Source organism: Scyliorhinus canicula, chromosome 6 (genome assembly GCF_902713615.1).
Source record: "Scyliorhinus canicula chromosome 6, sScyCan1.1, whole genome shotgun sequence".
NCBI lineage: Eukaryota > Metazoa > Chordata > Chondrichthyes > Carcharhiniformes > Scyliorhinidae > Scyliorhinus > Scyliorhinus canicula.
In genome coordinates this window covers 65,689,113-65,713,100 of record NC_052151.1, presented here as the reverse complement: position 1 = coordinate 65,713,100, position 23,988 = coordinate 65,689,113, and the positions used below count along the sequence as shown (strand labels likewise).

General features: G+C 47.7%; 1 protein-coding gene across 7 annotated transcripts in view; it reads left to right on the top strand.

Moving 5' to 3' along the window:
* ahi1 (Abelson helper integration site 1) overlaps positions 1-23,988 on the top strand; it is a 375,133-nt gene that overhangs the window by 333,698 nt on the left and 17,447 nt on the right. For all 7 annotated transcript variants that reach the window (XM_038799412.1, XM_038799411.1, XM_038799414.1 and 4 more), the window contains 2 exons: positions 13,603-13,765; positions 13,890-13,987. In XM_038799412.1, coding sequence (XP_038655340.1) covers positions 13,603-13,765; positions 13,890-13,987 — 261 coding nt within the window. The remainder of the gene's footprint in view (positions 1-13,602; positions 13,766-13,889; positions 13,988-23,988) is intronic.

Sequence of the window (23,988 nt, the reverse complement as noted above, 5' to 3'; positions counted from 1 at the left end):
CTGAGTAAGGAATCCTTCAAATAAGACAACTGGATATGTCCCTGAAGATCCCCTGAGTAAATTGAAAGTGTTTACAAACCACATGTTTCTATCTTAGTCGTTTATATACAACTTTTGGGGGCAAATAATAAGACAGCCACTCCATTGTGGGAAAAATAACAGAACTGTCCAAAAATTGTATATTCTGCCCCCGAAAAGCCCATTCTCATGGTGGGGTTGGGGGGGGGGGGGGGGGGGGGGGGGGGGGGGGAATGTGGAAGGACACATTTCACACCTGCATGTTTTACGGAGGAAGCTGGCCTTTCTGAAGTGCCTGCTCTGAAGTGAGATTTTGGTGGCCTTGGAATGTTAAACCACAGTGTATAATTTAGACCTGGTAAGAGGTTTGATTTTGTGATTCATTTGAATAGCCAGGGTGCCCCTTTAGGAGAGGTACAGTACCCCTTTGCATTTGCTCTCAGGACACCTTTGGTGGGGTTATGATGCCCTTTGGTGGAGATCATGTGCCATTTGGGGTTGGTCAAGTCCTTTGAAATTATTCAAAGGAGGCATAAATATACATAAATTCATTATTGTCACTAGAACTGTCCATAGATGTGACAAGATCAGTTGCCAAAACTGGCAGAAACACCTGTTCAGGGGACCAATGAGAATGAGCTGTCAAGGCATTTAAATATCCTGGCCTTTAAATTTTAAAGAAATGATTGCTTGCTATCTCACTCTGTTAACATAAGCCTAAGTGCATCCATAATAGTGCAAAACTGATTTCACAGCCATCTATTATCACAGTAAGTTAGATTGATGGCTGCAAATGGTCATAGACTCTTTGATGTAGGTCTGTGAATTCCAGTGCTATAAGGGGTTGCGCACTTAATGAAATGTTTATTATAAGGCTTTATTTAATTGAAGAAATGTATGTAGTGAATGGCTTTTTATGAATGAGAATGATTTTTTCGATTTTGTGGAACTTTATTTTATCTAATCTCTGCATGGGCCCTGAGGCCTGTGAGGTGGATACGAGATGAGTTGGCATGGCAGTGCTCGGCCAAAGGGTGGAGGGGTTTGGCTTGGCATGATTAGATACTAAGTTGGCATAGAGGATATGATGGGTCATGGGGGGATGGAGGAGCATATGTTAGTATGAAGGTTATGAGGGGACATGGGGGTAGGTGGAGGGGCCATAGGGATTACTTGGGAATAGCTTGGCATGGGGCATGAGGGGCTATTGGTTGGCATGATTGGATTTGTTTATTGTCACGTGTACCGAAGTACAGTGAAAAGTATTCTTCTGTGAGCAGCTCAAACAGATCATTTAGTACATGGAAAGAAAGGAAAATACATAATAGGGCAACACAGGGTACACAATGTAAATGCACAGACACTGGCATCAGATGGAGTGTAGTATTAATCAGGTCAGTCCAAAGGAGGGTCGTTTAGGAGTCTGGTAACAGTGGGGAAAAAGCTGTTTTTGAATCTGTTTGTGCGTGTTCTCAGACTTTTGTATCGCCTGCCCGATGGAAGATGTTGAAAGAGTGAGTAAACCGGGTGGGAGGGGTCTTTGATTATGCTGCCCGCTTTCCCCAGGCAGCGGGAGGTGTAGATCGAGTCAATGGATGGGAGGTAGGTTCGTGATAGACTGGGCTGTGTTCACGACTCTCTGAAGTTTCTTGTAGTGTTGGGCCGAGCAATTGCCATGCCAGGCTATGATGCAGCCAGATAGGATGCTTTCAATGGTGCATCTATAAAAGTTGGTAAAAGTCAGTGTACATGCCAAATTTCCTTAGTTTCCGGAGGAAGTACAGGTGCTGTTGTGCTTTCTTGATCGTAGTATCGACATGGGTGGACCAGGAGGAGAAGGTGTTGTTGTTTATTCTTACTGATTGTGGTCAATGGGTCAGAAAATTGAGAATCCAGTTGCAGAGGGAGGAGCCAAGTCCTAGGTTTTGGAGCTTTCATATAATTGGGGCATGGGGATGACTGATGGCTCAAGCTAGGTTTCATGTTTTGTTCTTTATTTTTAAACTTGAGACACAATGACTTCTGGTGACGGGGATGTGCTGAGTAGTTGCACATCAGGTGCCCCTCCTCCGTAAGACAACAAAACATTTGACCAAAATTAGCCCGCAAAATCTGACTAAAACATCCCCTCACCCTCAACGATAAGATATACAGTGAAAAATATCAGGAAACAGCAGCTCAAGAGGCCGCAGGGACAGCAAGAATTGCGATAAGGGGCAAGAGTGATGAGCAAGCGGCTCAGTGGCCACACCCGAGAGAGGGAGACCGGCAACCTGAAAAGCGAGCCCCGCCAGGCGATGGATGGACAACGTTCCTCACCAAGGAACTGAAGGTGATGAGGGATGATGGCGCCCCAGGGGAGCCTGAAAGGGAAGGTCGAGGACCAAGAAAATCGGTCGAGGCGTCAGAACATTTGAATAATGGGCCTGCTAGAGGGAATCAAGGGCAGGGACCCGACTGACTATGTGGCCCAAATGCTGGGTAACCTAGTGGGGAGGGACAGCTTCCCCAAACTGCCAGAGATTGACAGGGCTCCCTCACAGGTCACTCCGACCAAAATCCAAGGCGGGGAAGAGCCGAGAGCAGTCATAGCCAAGCTGCACAATTATCAGGACGGGGAAAGGATCCTTCGCTGGGCCAAACAGACAAAGGCATGCAACTGGGAGGGACATCAAATTAGAGTCTACCTGGACATTGTGGCGGTCCTGCCAAAGCTCAGGGTGGAATTTAACCAGACAAAGTCGGTCCTATATAAAAACAAAATCCGATTTGGGATGCTGTACCTAACCAGGCACTGGGTAACATATCAGGGCAGGGAACATTATTTTATGGCCCCTGCAGAGGCTGATGGGTTCATCCATAAGAACGGTTTGGAGAGGCAGCGAAGAGGTGGAGGTGGAGGAAATCAATGGACCATTTTGCGTCAGACTGCATCGCCTCACTATGAACAGGGGAACCAGCCCCTTGAAAGGAGGAAGCCAGAGAGCAGGAGAGGGTGATGAGGAGATAGTAGGGACACCAGCAGAGCGGCTATAGGAGGGGGTCATATCGACCCTGGGAGAGGGGGCCACCACACTAACGGGAAAGCTAGCCCCAGGAGGTATGAATGAGAGGGGTGTTGCATCGCATCTCCCAACAGGGAGAGAGTGTCTAGCTGTGGGGGAGGGGCAGACAAGTTGGGGGATACATTGGGAGGCACTGGGGGGGGGGGGGGGGGGGGGGGGGGGAAAGAGAGAAACAACACCCACGGGAAGAACAAGCAACCCGAAAAGCGAACCCCACCAGGCAATGGATGGACAACCTAGGGGGAGGGACAGTGTCCCCAAACAGCTGGAGATCAACCGGGCTCCCTCACAGGTCACTCCGACCAAAGTCCAAGGCAGGGAAACGAGCTTCTAGAAAGGAGGAAGCATAGCGCAGGAGAGGGTGAGGAGTAGATAGCAGGGATACCAGCAGAGCGGCCGTAGGGGGTGGTTCATATTGACCCTGGGAGAGTGGGTCACCACTCTAGCGGAAAAGCTAGCCCCAGGAGGTATGGGTGAGACTGAGGGGTTGCAGCACATCTCCCACCGGAGAGAGAGTGGGAGAGAGGCAGAGGGGTAGACAGAAATGGTGGAATACGGGGGGCGGGGGGGGGGAAGTGAGGGGAGGGGAAACAAAACCGCTGGAAGGACAAAACGGCAAGGGGGGGGGGGGGGGGAGGACTCAAACATGGAAGATGGCACTGCGAGCAGCCACTTTGGAGGGTCCCTAAACAAAGGCAAATCCCGGACTGATCATGAGGGGCGACTTTTAACTGTGTACAAGACCCACTGACGGACAAATTAAACCCCAGAACGAGGAAAACGACAGGCGTGGCCAGAGAACTGGAAACATTTCTGAAGAGATGGGGCAGTGGACCCATGGCGGTTCATGCCCGCTGAGGAGAAGGAATTCTCATTTTTCTCGCCAGTATACAAAGGGTCTACACCCGGATCGACTTCTTTGTAGTGGGAAATCAGTGCTTCCAGAGGTAGTCAGAGTGGAATATTCCGCGATAGTAATCTCCGACCACCCTCCTCATTACATGGATATGAGGTTGGAGGTGGGGCCGTGCCCAGCGCCCCACATGGTAATTGGACACGGCCCTCCTGGCCGACTAGGTCTTCTGCCAGAAAACAGAAAACATCACAGGTCATAGGCGAGTACATTACTAACAACCAGAATGGGAAAGTCTCACCTTCCACGTTCTGGGAGGCACTGAAAGCTGTGATTAGTGGAGAAATTATTGCGTATAAGGCACGCAGAGATAGGAAAGAGAGGGCGGCTGGGCAACAACTGATTGACTCCATCCTGGAGGCCGACAGAAGATATTCAATCCCCGACCGTAGAGCTTCTGGAGGAGAGGAAAAAGCTACAAATGGACTTTAACCTGCTATTCACTAAGGAAGGCAGTGCACCAACTGCCAGAAACGGGGGACCTTCTGTGAACACAGAGACAAGGCTAGCCGCCTGCTGGCTCTCCGGCTGAGAAAGCAGGCAGCCACAAGTGAAACAGCACAAGTGAAGGATAGCAGAGGCGGACTGGTAGCCGAACCAAAAAAGATTAATGAAACATTTGAGGCCCCCTACCAGAGGCTGTACACTTCTGAGCCCACCGACAGGAACCCGGGGATGAAACAGTTCCTCGACAGACTGGATTTGCCAGTCGTGGGGGACGATAGATGGAAAGGGCTGGAAGCACCACTAGAACTGGGAGAGGCCATGGACAGCATCAACTCCATGCAGGTGGAGAAGACGCCAGGACCCAACAGGTTCCCTGTGGACTTCTACAGAACATTTGCAACGGCACTGACTCCACACATACGGGAGATGTTCGCAGACTTGGTAGTGAGGGGCACCCTGCCTCCAATGTAACGCAAGCCATCATATCGCTGATACCCAAAAAGGACAAAGACCCAACAGAATGCGGATGATACAGACCCATTTCACTGCTCAATGTTGACACAAAAATGCTCGCAAAAGCCCTGCTTTAGCGGCTCGAGAACTGCATACCAGAGTACCAGACGGTCTTTGTTAAAGGTAGACAGCTAATGGCGAACATCGGATGACTGCTGAATGTGATAATGACCCCATCCAGGGAGAGAACATCAGAGCTGATCATCTCCCTGGACGCAGAAAAGGCCTTTGACAAGTCAAGCGGACATACTTCATTGAGGTACTAGGGCGGCTTGGGCTGGGGACGGGGTTCCCCTCGTTTGAAAGCCCTGTACACTGCCCCCAAGGTGAGCGTTGGGACCAACGCCACCAGCTCTGAATACTTGCAGCTGCACAGAGACGCAAGGCAGGGATGCCAGCTGTCCCCTGCTCTTATTTGCAATGGCAATCAAGCTGCTGCTGATTTCCCTCAGAGGGGCGAGAAGCTGGAAGGAAATCCAAAGAGGAGTCAGAAAGCACAGGGTCTCGCTCTATGCGGATGACCTCCTCTACATCTCAAACCCGCAAAGGGCATGGAAGGAATCATGAAGCAGGGAGTTTGGAGCCTTCTCAAACTACAAACTCAACCTGAGCAAGAGCGAAGCATTCCTGTGAACCTGAGAGGGGGAGGGGTACAGCTGGAGGGACTACCATTTAAACTAGCCCAAATCAAATTCTGCTTTCTGGGGATGACTGGACACGGATCCACAAGTGGAACCTGACCAGTCTGGCAGAGGAAGTAATAAAAGGACCTACAGAGATGGGATAGACTCCCGCTGTCCCTGGCGGGGACGGTACAAAAGATCAAGATTAATGTACTGCCCATGTTCATCGTCCTTTTCAGAGCCATGCCGATCTACATACCAAGGCCTTTTTCAACTCAATAGACAAAATGTTTTTGGCGTTTGTCTGGGGGGTAAAGTATCAAAGGCTCCGCAAGCAAGTCTTACAGAAAAGAAGAAACATGGGGGCCTGGCCCTCCCGAACCTACCAGTGGGCAGCCACGGCAGAAGGAGTGGGGGGTTGGGTGAAAGACCCAGACACAGAATGGGTGAGGATGGAGGAGACCACCTGTACAGGAATGACCTTCTGGGGCCTCGCCACGATAGTGGTCCCATCCCTGCCAACAAAACAGTCAAAAAGCTCAGTGGTGGTAGCTACCCTCAGACTTGGAACCAGATGAGGCAGCACTTTGGTTTGATAGAAATGTCCACCATGGTCCCCATCTGCGGAAAACATAGGTTCACATCAGCTATGCTTGACACCACTTTTAAGAGGTGGAGACAGGACGGAGGGAGACTGATGGTCAGAGACTTTTACACTGAGGACAGACTAGTGACCCTAGAGGAACTGATGGAGGACTGGAGCTACCTAAGGGAAACAAACTCCGACACCTGCAGGTGAAGAACTTCCACCACAAGGAGATGACAGCTTGCCCACGATCCTCGAAGCACAATGAGCTACTGGACACCAACAGTCTGGGTAGGGGAAACTGCGGGGACATGCACCGATGACTATTAGAAAGGGCACGCTTCTCTCTGGACAAAAGACAGGAAAAATGGGAGGAAGAGCTAGGGATGGAAATAGGGTGGAGACTCTGGAGCGAAGCACTGAGCAGGGCCAACTCCACCTCATGCACAAGGCTAAGCCTCATCCAGCTGAAAGTGGTGCACAGGGCACACCTGACAAGAACCCAAATGAGCAGGTTCTCCCAGAGGTGGAGAACAAATGCGAGCAGTGCCAGGGAGGCGAGACCAACCTCACCCACATGTTTAGGGAATGCCCCAGACTTGTTGGGTTTTGGATGGCCTTCTTCGAGGCAATGTCTAAGAGTACAAGGTTGTGGGGGGTGAGGGTGGAGCCTTGCCCAAGAGTTGCAGTCTTCGGGATATCAGACCAGCCAGATGGGGAAGAAGGCTGATGCCCTTCCCTTTGCTTCCCGAATTGCCGGCCAGAGAATCGAGCTTAGCTGGTGATCAGCAGCACCACCCACAGCTGCAGAATGACTCTCAGACCTGTCGGAATTTCTCCACCTGGAGAAGATCAAATTCGCTATCCTAGGGTCAGAGGATGGCTTCCACAAAAACGTGGAGGCCATTCACCAACTGGTTCCAGGGCCCATTCGAGGCCAACAGCTAATTGAGCGAGGGGGGGGGGGGACACGGGAGCCTAAGAGACTGCAGGAAACAGACAAGGGAGTGTGGGGGAGGCTGGAATACAGCCAATACAGAAATCAGGCCTAGAACAAGGCCACAAGAAATGGAACCCTCCCCCCCCCCCAGGAAGCACTGAAAATAAGATGGGGAAGGGGGGAGGGGGAGGGGGGGGGGGGGGAGAGAGAGAGAGAGAGAAGAAGGGGGTGAGGCCAATTGACAGAAAGGGGGAAGGGAGGAGAAAACACTACACACATGTAAATAAAAGATAACTGTCTATTGTATATTAAGCGACCCAGGAAAGGACCCTGAAACAACAAAAGGAGGGGATGGGGGTGCAGTTAAGGAGGTGGGGAATGCATGGATCGATACAGGGGGAAATGACTTATATATTGTAACCGATGCTTATACCCTTGTAGAATGTACAGTGTATAAAATGTGAAAACTTCAATAAACAATTTCCCCCCAAAAACTTGAGACACTGCTGGATCCCCAGCGTAGAGTTACAGAATCAAAAAATTGTTACAGTGCAGAAGGAGCCCATTTGGCTCATCATGTCAGCACCAACTCTCTGAATGAGCATTGTAGCTGTGTGATATTCTTCTGCCTTTTCCCTGCAACTCTGCACATTGTTTCTATTCAAATAATCATCTAAAGCCCCTTGAGTAGCTAGACTGAACCTGCCTCTACCACACATCCAGGCAGTGCATTCCAGACCCAAATCATTCATTGTGTCAAAAAGTTTTTTTCTCACATCACATTTGCTTCTTTTTCAAATAACTTTAGATATGTGCCGTTTTGTTCTTGATCCTTTTTTAATTGAAGCAGTTTTTCCTTAATAACTCTGTCCAGCCCCCTCAGGATTTTGAACACTTCTACAGTTACATTGTATATCTTGTGTTACCCTATTATGTATTTTCTTTTATTCCCTTTTCTTCCCATGTACTTAATGATCTGTTGAGCTGCTCGCAGAAAAATTATTTTCACTATACCTCGGTACACGTGACAATAAACAAATCCAACATACAGGCCTTCCACCTAGCCTGCTTCTAAACCCAACAGCCTCCTCCGTTCTTCTGGGGTCATCTGCCCCAATTTGTAATCCTAGCTCTCCCCCAGACCAAAAAATCTAGGACGGAATTCTCCGCTCCCCACGCCGGGTGGGAGAATAGTGGGAGGGCCGGGCGACTCACAACACGCCCCCCCCTCGCGGCCCCCGCGATTCTCTCCCTCCCACCCCCCCCCCCCCCCCCCCCCCCCCCCCCCCCCCCCCCCCCCCCCCGGCTCGGAAGAATCGCCGCTCGCCGTTTTTCCCGGCGACCGGCGATTCTCCGGCCCGAATGGGCCGAGCGGCCTGCCGTTCCCGACCGGTTCACGACGGCGGAAACCACACCTGGTCGCTGCCGTCGTGAACATGGGCGGCAAATGCTCGTTTGAAGCTTGTGGGGGGCGGAGAGGAGAGTGAGCACCACGGCCGTGCTCGGGAGGGGACTGGCCCGCGATCGGTGCCCACCGATCGTCGGGCCGGCGTCTCAAAGCGACGCACTCTTTCTCCTCCACCGCCCCGCAAGATCAAGCCGCCACGTCTTGCGGGGCAGCGGAAGGGAAGACGGCAACCGCGCATGCACGGGTTGGAGCCGTCGTGACATCAGCCTTGCATGCGCGGGCTGGAGCCGGCCAACCTGCGCATGCGCGACTGACATCACATAGGCGCTGCCGTCACGTCATTCTCGGCGCGCCGCCTTGACGCAAGCATCAAGACCCGTCGGCCGTGATTTACGGAGCGCCGCTCCTAGCCCCCCGGGTGGGGGTGAATTAGGTGCTAGGAGCGGCCGTCGTGAAACTCGGCCGAGTTCACGACGGCCTTCCCGATTTATCGCGGGAGCGGAGAATTCCGCCCCTAAAGTCCATGCAGCCATTTTTAAAGGTCTAATTTCCAGAGTTGGGAATTCTCCCTTCTCCATGCACCCAAGCCAAGAATGGAAATCAAGGCCTCGTAAGTGCCACTATAACGGAGAGTCTCCGATGCCATCACATTTTAAATCCCTTTTTACGACAAAATCAGGGACAATGCCTGTTTGACGCAAATTTTATATGCTCTGTCCCCTCTGAAACAGTGTCATCGCAGCGCGAGCGCCATTGGATCAACCTCAGCATATCACCTGAATGCCCTCCCCCGATACTCTGCCCCAGATGGGTCGAGTTCACAAAGGCACGATTCACTTCTGGTCCCAGCCATACATGAAGCCAGCGTGGCGGCTGCGGACTGTGTCCAGTGCCGCCACAGTCGGGTGGGAGCCATGCTGCTGGCCGGGGGGGGGTTGGACTTCTGTGGGGGAGGGAGGAGTGGCCAGATGGTATCCAGGAAGACAAACTCTGGCAGGTTGGCTCCAAGCACAGCCGGCGCCATGTTTTATGGCGCGACTGCCGTCGCTGTGCGCATGCAATCCTCCAGCCGTTTATTTTGTGGAGACCGGGAGTTTTACATGCCGCGGTTGCTAGCCCCTCACCGATCGCAGCATCGGTGAGGGGGCACCGCCAATCCTTCCATGTAAAACGCCACTTGGCCTTAGAATCGGTGAATCTGGCTCATGCATTTTCCTGCGGAAAGTGAACACATTGGTATTTGGCTTGACACACATTACTCAGCTGGATTGCTGCAGTGTGATGTTTCAATTGGAACACTAAATCAGGCAGAGAAAATTGACAGTATCAGGTTTTCCCTCTGAGATAAGACATTTTCTGATCTCGTAATGCTGCATTATGAAGCAAACTTACATATTCTGCAATAGTTGGGAATCTCAGACAGAAGCTAGTAGATGCATTCATTATCACTGGGACATCACTACGCCTGCGCTACTACTGTATTCTCCTGCTGAAAAGTGTTATGATAGTTATGAAAGTAAGGTAGTATCAATATAGATTTAGCAAAGGAGTCTTTCCTGCTATGAATTCTGGGATAATTTTTGTTGTTGGTCAACATTCCAGTGAAATGGGGCAGCACGATGGCGCAGTGGGTTAACACTGTGGCCTCATGGCACCGAAGTCCAAGGTTCGATCCCGGCTCTGGGTCACTGTCCGTGTGAAGTTTACACATTCTCCCCATGTTTGCTTGGGTTTCGCTCCCACAACCCAAAAATATGCAATCTAGGTGGATTGGCCATGCTAAATTGCCCCTTAATTAGAAAAAATTAATTGGGTACTCTAAATTTATTTTTTTTAATTCCAGTGAAATGGCTGTGAAGGGAGAAAACAACAAAACGTTAGAGAGGATAAGAATGAAGAAATAATGTATTGTCACATTGCGGGCATCTGTGAGGTTATGTGAGGGATAATGTTTCCCCACTTATAATCAAATTTGCTTTTGGAGCCAGTGTATATGTACGCAGTTCATGAATGAATATATGCACAGTGTGAGTTTCGGAACGCTGACTGAGAACTGCTGACATTCATTTAAATGAGATAAGTAACCTTGAGGACAGATAGTACAATGTTAATCCATGTGTTCTCTCTCCATAGATGCTGGCCAGCCTATTGTGTGTCTCTATCATTTTCTGTTTGATTTCAGAAGTTTGTTAATTAATTGGGAAACTGGCAATGTGATAAATACATTTTTTTAAATATAAATTTAAGAGTACCCAATTCATGTTTACCAATAAGGGGCAATTTAGCATGTTCAATCCACCTACCCTGGACATCTTTGGGCCAGGGGGGCGAAACCCACGCAAACTCCACACGGACAGTGACCCAGAGCCGGGATCGAACCTGGGACCTCGGTGCCGTGAGGCAGCAGGGCTAACCTGCTGTGCTGCCCGCTAATAAATAAATTTTTTAAATAACATTTGACCATAACAATGTTACAAGTATTGCCGCTCATAATATTAACCTTTTCAGACATTTTTAAAAATAAATTTAGAGTACCCAATTCATTTTTTCCAATTAAGGGGCAATTTAGTGTGGCCAATCCACCTATCCTGCACATTTTTGGGTTGTGGGGGCGAAACCCATGCAGACACGGGAGAATGCGCAAACTCCACATGGACAGTGACCCAGAGCCGAGATCGAACCTGGGACCTCGGCGCCGCGAGGTTGCAGGGCTAACTCACTGCGCCACCGTGCTGCCTTAACCTTTTCAGACATGATATGATTTCAAAATATGGAAACATACTTTAATTGATCTGATATTTTTGTCCTGTCAGCTCCAAAATGCTGGAAATTTGAAGTTGCCATTTTCTACTTTCAAAATTATTTTGCTGTGCAGTAGAAATCGATCAACCCTAAAGCCCCATTCCTTGCATCCATCTGCTTCCTTTCGCTATCCATTTGCCCTCTTTTTCTGTCCTCCTTTCTACTCTGAACATTGCTGCTGAGTTATTTCAGCCACTGCACACTATTCCTGGTTCTCTCAGGAATTCCTATCTGCCACTTCCATTCGCAGTAGGAACACCGCTGAGTGGATAAAGGTGGGGTCGGTGCTGAATTTTAGTAAACTTTGTCATGCTGTCATGGGCGGCACAGTAGCACAGTGGTTAGCACTGCTGCTTCACAGCCCCAGGGTCCCAGGTTCGATTCCCGGTTTGAGACACTGTGGAATCTGCATGTTCCCCCCTGTCTGCATGGGTTTCCTCCGGGTGCTCAGGTTTCCTCCTACAGACCAAAGATGTGCCGGTTAGGTGGATTGGCCATGCTAAATTGCCCTTAGTGCCCAAAAAGTTTGGGGGGGGGTTACAGGGTGTACGGGTGGAGGTGTGGGCTTAAGAAGGGTGCTTTTTCCAAGGGCCGGTGCAGGCCCGATGGGCTGAATGGCCCCTTCTGCACTGTAAATTCTATGATTCTATGTTGATAGGGGCCCAAATACTGTCAGCACAAAACACTAAATTTTGGTATTTATGTTTTTACTGTAATTGCCGAAACAAGAAACATAAGTACTTTCATAGTCTAGATAGTTGTAATGCTTGTCAACAAATGTACCAAAATAAACCTTCCCATTTAGCTTTTGTTTACTTACCAGAAGTATTGTGTGGTTAAGGTAATTGTGATTGCGGCAGGGGAATTCCACTCAACTATTGTTAATTACTAACCATTTATTTTGAAAGTAAAAAAAAACAATGACAGTGCATTATTTATAGAATCACAGAATAATACAGTGCAGAAGAGGCCCTTCGTCCCATCAAGTGCACCGATGCATGAAGGGCACCTGACCTGCCTACCTAATCCCACTAGCTTCAAATAACCTGTGCCACTGGTAATAGAAACCACGTTTTCTCGTGATAAATACATAATTTTGGTTTTACTGTTGAAAGAGGCAGAGGTTGGAAGATAGTCGCCCCCTCCCCGACAAAGATGGGCCTCTTTCCTGCACAGCGCAAAGCAGCCAGCTTAAGAGCAGCATTGGCACGGACGTGAGAGAATTCGCAACGTACCCAGCCTATCCTCAGCTTGTTTTGGGAGAACCTTAAAGAGAAAATAACTTGAACTCTGTGGGTGCGGAAAGAGGGTGGGAGAAGAACTTTCTAAAACTAAAATAAAGAAAATTAAAAAATATATTGTGTATTGAAGTCAGAAGTGCCTCCTATTTCCAGATAATTTGGTATTGTGCTGATTTTTATATTGCAGATACTTTCAATATGACAGTGTTTCCTCACATTTATAATTTAATGTACAGCTGCCACAAACTTGTCTTCACAAGATATTAATAGCAGAAAAAAAACCCAGTCAAACTTTCCAAAATGTATCAGTTTATGATTGGAAATTAACTTGAGTACTGAATGGTTTTTGCAGCTTTCAGTGTACACTTTCTTTTAACTTGGTCGCATCTGCAAAGGAAATTATACATTTAAAGAAATGTAGAGTTGGATAAATCAAATAGAATCACAAAACTAACTTAATGATGTTCTCTGAAAAAGTTAAATAAAGATGTTTTTAAAATTTCATGTCACCGTAATCTTCAAAGAGTTAACTTCTTATATTTTGATCAAAGCAGTTTGATCAGTAACAGTGGAAAATGACGACATCTGTTCCAGCATATTACAACAGTTTTTTTCTCAACAGTGCTTTTAAATTTGAGAATATGGTTTGTCATTTAAAATGTCTGCGGTATTATGTAAAAACATTTAGTAGTAAAAATGCAGGTTGGTTTTAGGCTCAAGAGTTCTGGCGCTAAAATTCTCAACATGTGCAGGTGAAGCTACAATCATTGTTTAATATGATCATAATACAACAGCAGCTGCTATACACTAATCTTTGCAGTGTTGAATGGTTTAACCATCTCTTGAATCCCACAGTCCTTTATCTTATAACTCCTGCTACGTTCCCACCACCTCTGATCCCATCATCAAAACCCTGAGACAGCCTCAAGTCTTACCATAGTGCAGCTTTGGTTTCAGCTGCCCTGCTGCAGGAGGAAGTTAGTCTTAGGGGTTTCTCTCTGTGGCAGAGTTGTGATAAAACTGTGGCCGTCTTATCTCTCCTTTAGGTCGTAGCTCTTTATGACTACACAGCGAATCGATCAGATGAGCTAACCATCCAGCGTTATGACATTATCCAAGTGCTGTACAAAGATAATGCGAGCTGGTGGTTTGGTTGCCTAGCCAATGGAAAACAGGGCTACTTTCCAGCAAATTATGTGGCTAATGAAAGTAAGTTGGCTTTCACCCTTCCTCCTTCATTAATATGTCTGTAACAGATAACAAAAGATTTTTTTCCTACTCTCTTTTAAAAAGAGGAACTTAATTATGTTGTAAATATATGCCATTTTAACAGGAATACCTGAAGAAGTAAAGCAGCATCAACAAGTCATCAGTCCTATGTCCATATCTGAAGATGGAGAGACAGAAGTGAAATCCCCAACCCCTACCCAGGTAGAAGCAGAGGTTGAAATAGAGCGATTTAGAAAGAGAAAATATAGTTATGTAAAAACAAAATTCCACCAATGCTGGAAATCTTAAATACCTAACAGTTCAGGCAGCATCAGTGGGTGTAATAATTTTCAAATCAGGGAAAGGGTGAAGGGGAGGGAAAAATGAGGGGTGACCTGTGATATGAAAAAAAATGAAATGAAAATCGCTTATTGTCACGAGTAGGCTTCAAATTAAGTTACTGTGAAAAGCCCCTAGTCGCCACATTCCGGCGCCTGTTCGGGGAGGCTGGTACGGGAATTGAACTGTGCTGCTGGCCTGCCTTGGTCTGCTTTAAAAGCCAGCAATTTAGCCCAGTGTGCTAAACCAGCCCCTGGTAGGGTGGAAAACAGGAGATTAAGTGGTACAAGACAAAAGGTGGTAGTAACATGGCAAGTAAAGCATCAAAAGGTGACAATAGCAGTATCATTACCAGCACCAGCTGTCTTTAAGTAAAAAATAGGAGCATTAATTCCTGTCCCTCTCTAACCTAGGCATTGTTCCAGTGAAGTTCAACGGAAGCTTTGTCTTTCAATTATGCACTTGACAGCTTACTGGCTGCATGTCAATATTAGGTTCAACAATTTCAGATCATAACCACTGAATTATCCATTCTATACTGTTGTTTCATAATATTCTCCACTCGCGTTAAGGAGCAGAGCTCCCATGGAAAGTGCACATCTGAACCCCGCACATTTTCTACCCATTAAGATAAATGGAAAATTAATGACTGCGGGTCCACAATTTTCTGACTAGCACACCCTGTAAGTACTGCTCCTCGGCACAACTCCTCTTATATTTGTATTTTTTATGTTACAATAGTGTTTACATCTTTCACATCGGTGGAAGAATATCTGAAAGAAATTGTCAGCACTTAAATAGTCTGGGTACCCTAGAATTTAAAAATTCACTTAATCTTCATTTTGCTTTAAAATTCTGGAACTCAGGGCAGCACGGTGGCCTAGTGGTTAGCACAACCGCCTCACGGCGCTGAGGTCCCAGGTTCGATCCCGGCTCTGGGTCACTGTCCGTGTGGAGTTTGCATATTCTCCCCGTGTCTGCGTGGGTTTCGCCCCCACAACCCACAAATGTGCAGAGTAGGTGGATTGGCCACGCTAAATTGCCCCTTAATTGGAAAAAATAATTGGGTAATCTAAAATTCTGGAACTCTCAGTTCTACACTACAGAACCTTGGTGCTCTCTGGGTAATTGGACAATAATTTCTATTTTTTTCATTTTATGGACATATAATGAATTAGAAAAATGCTTTCTAAGTTTATTTTAGCTTTTTATGACTTTAAACGTTCAAATAATATTTTGTTAATGTAGTGCAATGTCATAACTGCTATAAATGACGAGCAAGAGATTAGAAAATAGTTAGGTATTTGTATTAGCCAGTACTATAAGGGAGGCAGTGGCGTAATGGTATTGTCACTGGACTCAGAAAGCTCTGGGGATCCAGGCTGCAAGTTGGGGGGCAGCACGGTAGCATGGTGGTTAGCATAAATGCTTCACAGCTCCAGGGTCCCAGGTTCGATTCCCGGCTGGGTCACTGTCTGTGCGGAGTCTGCACGTCCTCCCCGTGTGTGCGTGGGTTTCCTCCGGGTGCTCCGGTTTCCTCCCACAGTCCAAAGATGTGCGGGTTAGGTGGATTGACCATGCTAAATTGCCCGTAGTGTCCTAAAAAGTAAGGTTGGGGGGGGGGGGGGGGGGGGGGGTGTTGTTGGGTACGGGTATAGGTTGGATACGTGGGTTTGAGTAGGGTGATCATGGCTCGGCACAACATTGAGGGCGAAGGGCCTGTTCTGTGCTGTACTGTTCTATGTTCTATGTAATGGTGAAATTTGAATTTAATACCACGGCAGGTGATGGAATTTAAACTCAGTAAAATATCTAAAAGTCTAATGATGACTATAAAACCATTGTCGATTGTCATAAAAACACATCTGGTTCCTTTAGGGAAGGAAATCTGCCATCCTTACCTTATCTGGCCTACATGTGACTCCAGACCCACAGCAATGTGGTTGACTCTTAACTGCTCCCTCAAGGGCAATTAGGGATGTCAAACTGCAAAATTATAATTCAGGTCAATTTTATATAACAAGAGAAACAATGGTTCTAACCCCGACCCTGGGCACCACAGACATACTCCTCTGCAGTCAGTAAAACATCTGTTCACCACTACTCACGCCTCACAAGTTACCTCTGCCCCTTTAATATCACGGGCTTCTATTTTCCATGTAAGTTTGTTCTGAATTAGCTTATCAAATAGTCTTTTAGCTTCCAGATACCACCAGCTGAATTCTCCATTTAGAGACTAAGTGCTGACACCAGGACTGAATCGCAAGTGTTCTATATTGGCAAAAGCAGCGCCGGTCCCGGAGCAATTCAGAACCCATTAATGGGCAAGCACCAGGACCACGTGGAACCAGTGCAATTCAAATGCATGAAGGCATCTGATTTGCCAGGGCTGGGATTGGCACTCTAGAGGCTGACAAGCTGCAGCCGCATATAATCACTCCACTCTCCCCACACACTCATTCCAGCCAACAAGATGGCACCCTGAAGAGCAGCATCCTGTTTTGCCGATGCAGAGCTTGAGACCCTGCTGGATGCCATGGAGGAGAGGCGGGGCACCTTGTTCCCAGGGTAGGAAGGTGGATGCCACCCGCAGATGTCAACCCAGCCTGGTGGCAGAAGCCATGGGCGCCGTGGACCCCACCACCATGATTGGCCAGCAGTGTCGCAAGAAGCTGCACACACTTGTCAGGACATCCAGGATGAGTAACCAGCCCAGCAACACTGGCAGCACCCCTGTCCCACACCCATAGCCCCGCCACATGCCAAAAGCCATACCCGCCGCCATGGCCAGGTGCTCTGCACACACAGGCCATCAGCCGTAGATTCCCTGTATGGCCCCCATCTGAGTGTCTTGCACTCTGCATCCTCTGTCCTCCAGGAGAAGGCAGCCTACAACCGAAGAGACAGCAGTCCGGAGGGGCGTCAGACTTGCAGCCCTTGACCGCTGCTGAACGGAAGGTGTTGAACCTGGTCGGTGGGGCCGGAGAGTGGGCAGTCGTCGAGCTGGCCACATCAGTGCCTGGCAACGATGCGGGGGGAGGGGGGTCTAACCCCAGCATCAGTCCCTGCCACGTGTTAGCAATATGCTCTGGGGCCCCTGTCTAGCGTCCTCCTTGTGCCAGCCATGTAGGGGGCACACATACGACCGTTATTGCTCCGCACAACCATGGGCCAAGGTGGCTGGTCAGTGGGGTAGACAGCAAGATGGCTGCCTTGCAGGCCACGGCAATGATGGCCCTTGCCTCGGCATCCTGGCCCTGGGGACAGACCTCGCTACACCCCATCCCTGGTAGATGTCCCCGTCTCCCCCAGTCATTGGCAGCGCTGGCAGCCTACAGTTACGCCTTTGAGAACATGTCCTACCTCCTCCCCCTCAGCAGCTACGTGCCTGCTTCCCGATTTTATATACCACCAGTGAACTTTGCCATCGGTAATTTCTCCTGGTGGGAGAAAGTCATGGGAGGCCCGGAAAAAAACCGGGGTGTGCCCATTAATGATATGCCAACGGCGTTTGCATGACCACATCGGCATGCGACGTAAACACATTCACGCCGCTGTCGAGGGGCATGGCATTATGTTTGGCACCCGCCACTGGCCACTATTTTCAGCTGACACGCAATTCTGCGCCCAATTGTGTTTCCTGGTTCTGGCATCGGACTTCAGAAAATCCCAACCCATTAGAACATAGAACATTACAGCGCAGTACAGGCCCTTTGGCCCACGATGTTGCGCCGTCCTGTGAAACCCCTCTAAAGTCCCTCTACACTATTCCCTTATCGTCCATATGCCTATCCAATGACCATTTGAATGCGTTTAGTGTTGGCGAGTCCACTACTGTTGCAGGCAGGGCATTCCACGCCCTTACTACTCTCTGAGTAAAGAACCTACCTCTGACATCTGTCCTATATCTATCTCCCCTCAATCTAAAGCTATGGAGAGGGATAGGTGCGTGCAACAGGGCAAGGTTTATAATTGGGGGAAGGGTAAATACAATGCTGTCAGACAAGAATTGAAGTGCAGAAGTTGGGAACATAGGCTGTCAGGGAAGGACACAAGTGAAATGTGGAACTTGTTCAAGGAACAGGTACTGCGTGTCTTGGATATGTATGTCCCTGTCAGGCAGGGAAGAGATGGTCGAGTGAGGGAACCCTGGTTGACAAGAGAGGTTGAATGCCTTGTTAAGAGGAAGAAGGAGACTTATGTAAGGCTGAAGAAACAAGGTTCAGACAGGGCGCTGGGGGGATACAAGATAGCCAGGAGGGAACTGAAGAAAGGGATTAGGAGAGCTAAGAGAGGGCATGAAAAATCTTTGGCGGGTAGGATCAAGGAAAACCCCAAGGCCTTTTACACATATGTGAGAAATATGAGAATGACTAGAGAGAGGGTAGGTCCGATTAAGGACAGTAGCGGGAGATTGTGTATTGAGTCTGAAGAGATAGGAGAGGTCTTGAACAAGTATTTTTCTTCAGTATTTACAAACGAGAGGGGCCATATTGTTGGAGAGGACAGCGTGAAGCAGACTGATAAGCTTGAGGGGATACTTGTCAGGAAGGAAGATGTGTTGCGCGTTTTGAAAAACTTGAGGATAGACAAGTCCCCCGGGCCTGACGGGATATATCCAAGGATTCTATGGGAAGCAAGAAATGAAATTGCAGAGCCGTTGGCAATGATCTTTTCGTCCTCGCTGTCAACAGGGGTGGTACCAGAGGATTGGAGAGTGGCGAATGTCGTGCCCCTGTTCAAAAAAGGGAATAGGGATAACCCTGGGAATTACAGGCCAGTTAGTCTTACTTCGGTGGTAGGCAAAGTAATGGAAAGGGTACTGAGGGATAGGATTTCTGAGCATCTGGAAAGGCATTGCTTGATTAGGGATAGTCAGCACGGATTTGTGAGGGGTAGGTCTTGCCTTACAAGTCTTATTGACTTCTTTGAGGAGGTGACCAAGCATGTGGATGAAGGTAAAGCAGTGGATGTAGTGTACATGGATTTTAGTAAGGCATTTGATAAGGTTCTCCATGGTAGGCTTATGCAGAAAGTAAGGAGGCATGGGATAGTGGGAATTTTGGCCAGTTGGATAACAAACTGGCTAACCGATAGAAGACAGAGTGGTGGTGGATGGCAAATATTCAGCCTGGAGCCCAGTTATCAGTGGCGTACCGCAGGGATCAGTTCTGGGTCCTCTGCTGTTTGTGATTTTCATTAACGACTTGGATGAGGGAGTTGAAGGGTGGGTCAGTAAATTTGCAGACGATACGAAGATTGGTGGAGTTGTGGATAGTGAGGAGGGCTGTTGTCGGCTTCAAAGAGACATAGATAGAATGCAGAGCTGGGCTGAGAAGTGGCAGATGGAGTTTAACTCTGACAAGTGTGAGGTTGTCCATTTTGGAAGGACAAATATGAATGCGGAATATAGGGTTAATGGTAGGGTTCTTGGCAATGTGGAGGAGCAGAGAGATCTTGGGGTCTATGTTCATAGATCTTTGAAAGTTGCCACTCAAGTGGATAGAGCTGTGAAGAAGGCCTATGGTGTGCTAGCATTCATTAGCAGAGGGATTGAATTTAAGAGCCGTGAGGTGATGATGCAGCTGTACAAAACCTTGGTCAGGCCACATTTGGAGTACTGTGTGCAGTTCTGGTCACCTCATTTTAGGAAGGATGTGGAAGCTTTGGAAAAGGTACAAAGGAGATTTACCAGGATGTTGCCTGGGATGGAGAGTAGGTCATACGAGGAAAGGTTGAGGGTGCTAGGCCTTTTCTCATTAGAACGGAGAAGGATGAGGGGCGACTTGATAGAGGTTTATAAGATGATTAGGGGAATAGATAGAGTAGACAGTCAGAGACTTTTTCCCCCGGTGGAACACACCATTACAAGAGGACATAAATTTAAGATAAATGGTGGAAGATATAGAGGGGCTGTCAGAGGTAGGTTCTTTACCCAGAGAGTAGTGGGGGCATGGAATGCACTGCCTGTGGAAGTAGTTGAGTCGGAAACGTTAGGGACCTTCAAGCGGCTATTGGATAGGTACATGGATTAGGGTAGAATAATGGAGTGTAGGTTAACTTCTTAAGGGCAGCACGGGTAGCATTGTGGATAGCACAATTGCTTCACAGCTCCAGGGTCCCAAGTTCGATTTCGACTTGGGTCGCTGTCTGTGTGCAGTCTGCACATCCTCCCCGTGACTGCGTGGGTTTCCTCCGAGTACTCCGGTTTCCTCCCACAGTCCAAAGATGTGCAGGTTGGGTGGATTGGCCATGAAAAATTGTCCAAAATTCTATGATTAGCCTAGGACAAAAGTTAGGCACAACATCGTGGGTCGAAGGGCCTGTTCTGTGCTGTATTTCTCTATCCATCTCCCCTCGTGCTGGACATCACCATCAGAGGAAAAAGGCTCTCACTGTCCACTCTATCTAATCCTCTGATCATCTTGTATGCCTCAATTAAGTCACCTCTTAACCTTCTTCTCTCTAACGAAAACAGCCTCAAGTCCTTCAGCCTTTCCTCATATGATCTTCCCTCCATACCAGGCAACATTCTTGTAAATCTCCTCTGTACCCTTTCCAATGCTTCCACATCCTTCCTATAATGTGGCGACCAGAACTGCACACAATACTCCAAATGCGGCCACACCAGAGTTTTGTACAACTCCAACATGACCTCATGGCTCCGAAACTCAATTCCTCTACCAATAAAAGCTAACACACCGTACGTCTTCTTAACAACCCTCTCAACCTGGGTGGCAACTTTCAGGGATCTATGGACATGGACACCGAGATCTCTCTGCTCGTCCACACTACCAAGAATCTTACCATTAGCCCAGTACTCTGCCTTTCTGTTATTCCTTCCAAAATGAATCACCTCACACTTTTCTGCATTAAACTCCATTTGCCACCTGTCAGCCCAGCTCTGCAGCTTATCTATGTCCCTCTGTAACTTGTAACATCCTTCTGCACTGTCCACAACTCCACCGACTTTAGTGTCATCTGCAAATTTACTCACCCATCCTTCTACGCCCTCCTCCAGGTCATTTATAAAAATGACAAACAGCAACGGCCCCAAAACAGATCCTTGTGGCACACTACTAGTAACTGGACACCAGTCAGAGCATTTCCCATCAACCACCACTCTTTGTCTTCTATCAGCTAGCCAATTTCTGATCCAAACTGCTAAATCACCCTGAATCCCATGCTTCTGCATTTTCTGCAATAGCCTACCGTGGGGAACCTTATCAAATGCTTTACTGAAATCCATATACACCACATCAACTGCTTTACCCTCATCCACCTGTTTGGTCACCTTCTCGAAGAACTCAATGAGGTTTGTGAGGCACGACCTACCCTTCACAAACCATGTTGACTATCTCTAATCAAATTATTCCTTTCCAGATGATTATACATCCTATCTCTTATAAACCTTTCCAAGACTTTTCCCACAACAGAAGTAAGGCTCACTGGCCTATAGTTACCGGGGTTATTTCTACTCCCCTTCTTGTACAAGGGGACAACATTTGCTATCCTCCAGTCCTCTGGCACTATTCCTGTAGACAAAGATGACTTAAAGATCAAAGCCAAAGGCTCAGCAATCTCCTCCCTAGCTTCCCAGAGAATCCTAGGATAAATCCCATCCGGCCCAGGGGACTTATCTATTTTCACACTTTCCAGAATCGCTAACACCTCCTCCTTATGAACCTCAAGCCTTTCTAGTCTAATAGCCTGTATCTCAGTATTCTCCTCGACAACTTTGTCTTTTTCCTGTGTGAATACTGACGAAAAATACTCATTTAGCACCTCTCCTGTCTCCTCGGACTCTACGCACAACTTCCCACCACTGTCCTTGACTGGCCCTACTCTTACCTTAGTCATTCTTTTATTCCTGACATACCTATAGAAAGCTTTAGGGTTATCCTTGATCCTACCTGCCAAAGACTTCTCATGTCCTCGCTTGGCTCTTCTTAGCTCTCTCTTTAGAGCCTTCCTAGCTAACTTGTAACTCTCAAGCGACCCCAACTGAACCATCACGTCTCATCTTCACATAAGCCTCCTTCTTCCTCTTGAGAAATGATTCAACTGCTTTAGTAACCCATGGTTCCCTCACTCGACCACTTCCTCCCTGCCTAACAGGTACATACTTATCAAGGACACGCAGTAGCTGTTCCTTGAACATGCTCCACATTTCCACTGTGTCCATCTCCTGCAGTTTTCCTCTCCAGGCGATGCATCCTAAGTCTTGCCTCATCGCAACATAATTGCCTTTCCCCCAGCAATACCTCTTGCCCTGCGGTTTATACCTATCCGTCACTAAAGTAAACGTAATCGAATTGTGGTCACTATCACCAAAATGCTCACCTACCTCCAAATCTAACACCTGTCCTGGTTCATTACCCAGTACCAAATCCAATATGGCCTCGCCTCATGTTGGCCTATCTACATACTGCATCAGGAAACCCTCCTGCACACATTGGACAAAAATGGATCCATCTAAAGTACTCGAACTATAGTGTTTCCAGTCAATATTTGGAAAGTTAAAGTCCCCCATAACAACTACTCTGTTATTTTCACTCCTATCCAGAATCATCTTTGCAATCCTTTCCTCTACATCTCTGGAACTTTTCGGAGGCCTATAGAAAACCCCTAACAGAGTGACCTCTCCTTTCCTGTTTCCTAACTCAGCCCATATTACCTCAGAATTCGAGTCCTCATCAAATGTCCTCTCAGCCACCGTAATACTGTCCTTGACTAACAATGCCACCCCTCCCCCTGTCTTACCACCTTCCCTGAACTTACTGAAATATCTAAACCCCGGCAACAACCATTCCTCGCCCTGCTCTATCCATGTCTCCGAAATGGCCACAACATCGAAGTCCCAGGTACTAACCCATGCCGCAAGCTCACCCACCTTATTCCGGATGCTCCTGGCATTGAAGTAGACGCACTTTAGACCACCTTCCTTCCTGCCGGTACACCCCTGCAACTTTGAAACCTTACTCATGACCTCACTACTCTCAGCTTCTTGTATACTGGAGCTACAATTCAGGTTCCCAATCCCCTGCTGAACTAGTTTAAACCCTCCCGAAGAGCATTAGCAAACCTCCCCCCGAGGATATTAGTACCCCTCTGGTCCAGGTGTAGACCATCCCGTTTGTAGAGGTCCCACCTACCCCAAAATGAGCCCCAATTGTCCAGGAATCTGAAACCCTCCCTCCTGCACCATCCCTGCAGCCACGTGTTCAACTGCTCTCTCTCCCTATTCCTCGACTTGCTAGCACGTGGCACGGGTAACAACCCAGAGATAATAACTCTGTTTGTTCTAGCTCTAAGTTTCCACCCTAGCTCCCTGAATTCCTGCCTTACATCCCTATCCCTTTTCCTACCTATGTCATTGATACCTATGTGGACCACGACTTGGGGCTGCTCCCCCTCCCCCTTAAGGATCCCGAAAACACAATCTGAGCCTTGTAACTTGCATTTGAGTTTTTAAAAAACTCACCAATTTTCTTCATCCTTTTGTTGTTAGCACAATCCAGATTATTTTCTCAATTCCAACAATGTTTTCCATTGTGCTATGTTGAGCTGAGTAGGACTTGTCATTTATCTATGGACTCATTCACATTGAACTCTTACATGGATATACTATTTCTCTTCAAACCAATCCTTAACCTTGAAGATTGTCATTTTTTGAATTAATCCATCCATTTATTTTCCTGGGTTTTCTCAAAAAAATAGCATTTTATCAGGTTATGTTTTAAAGAATAAAGGGATTCCTTTCCCATTAGAAGCATCAATATTCACTTGAAGTGGAGTTTCTTAGATTATCTACAACCACAAAGTGTTATCAAGGGCACATGGATAATATTACCATTCCACATTTGACTGCAGAAAACTTGGCC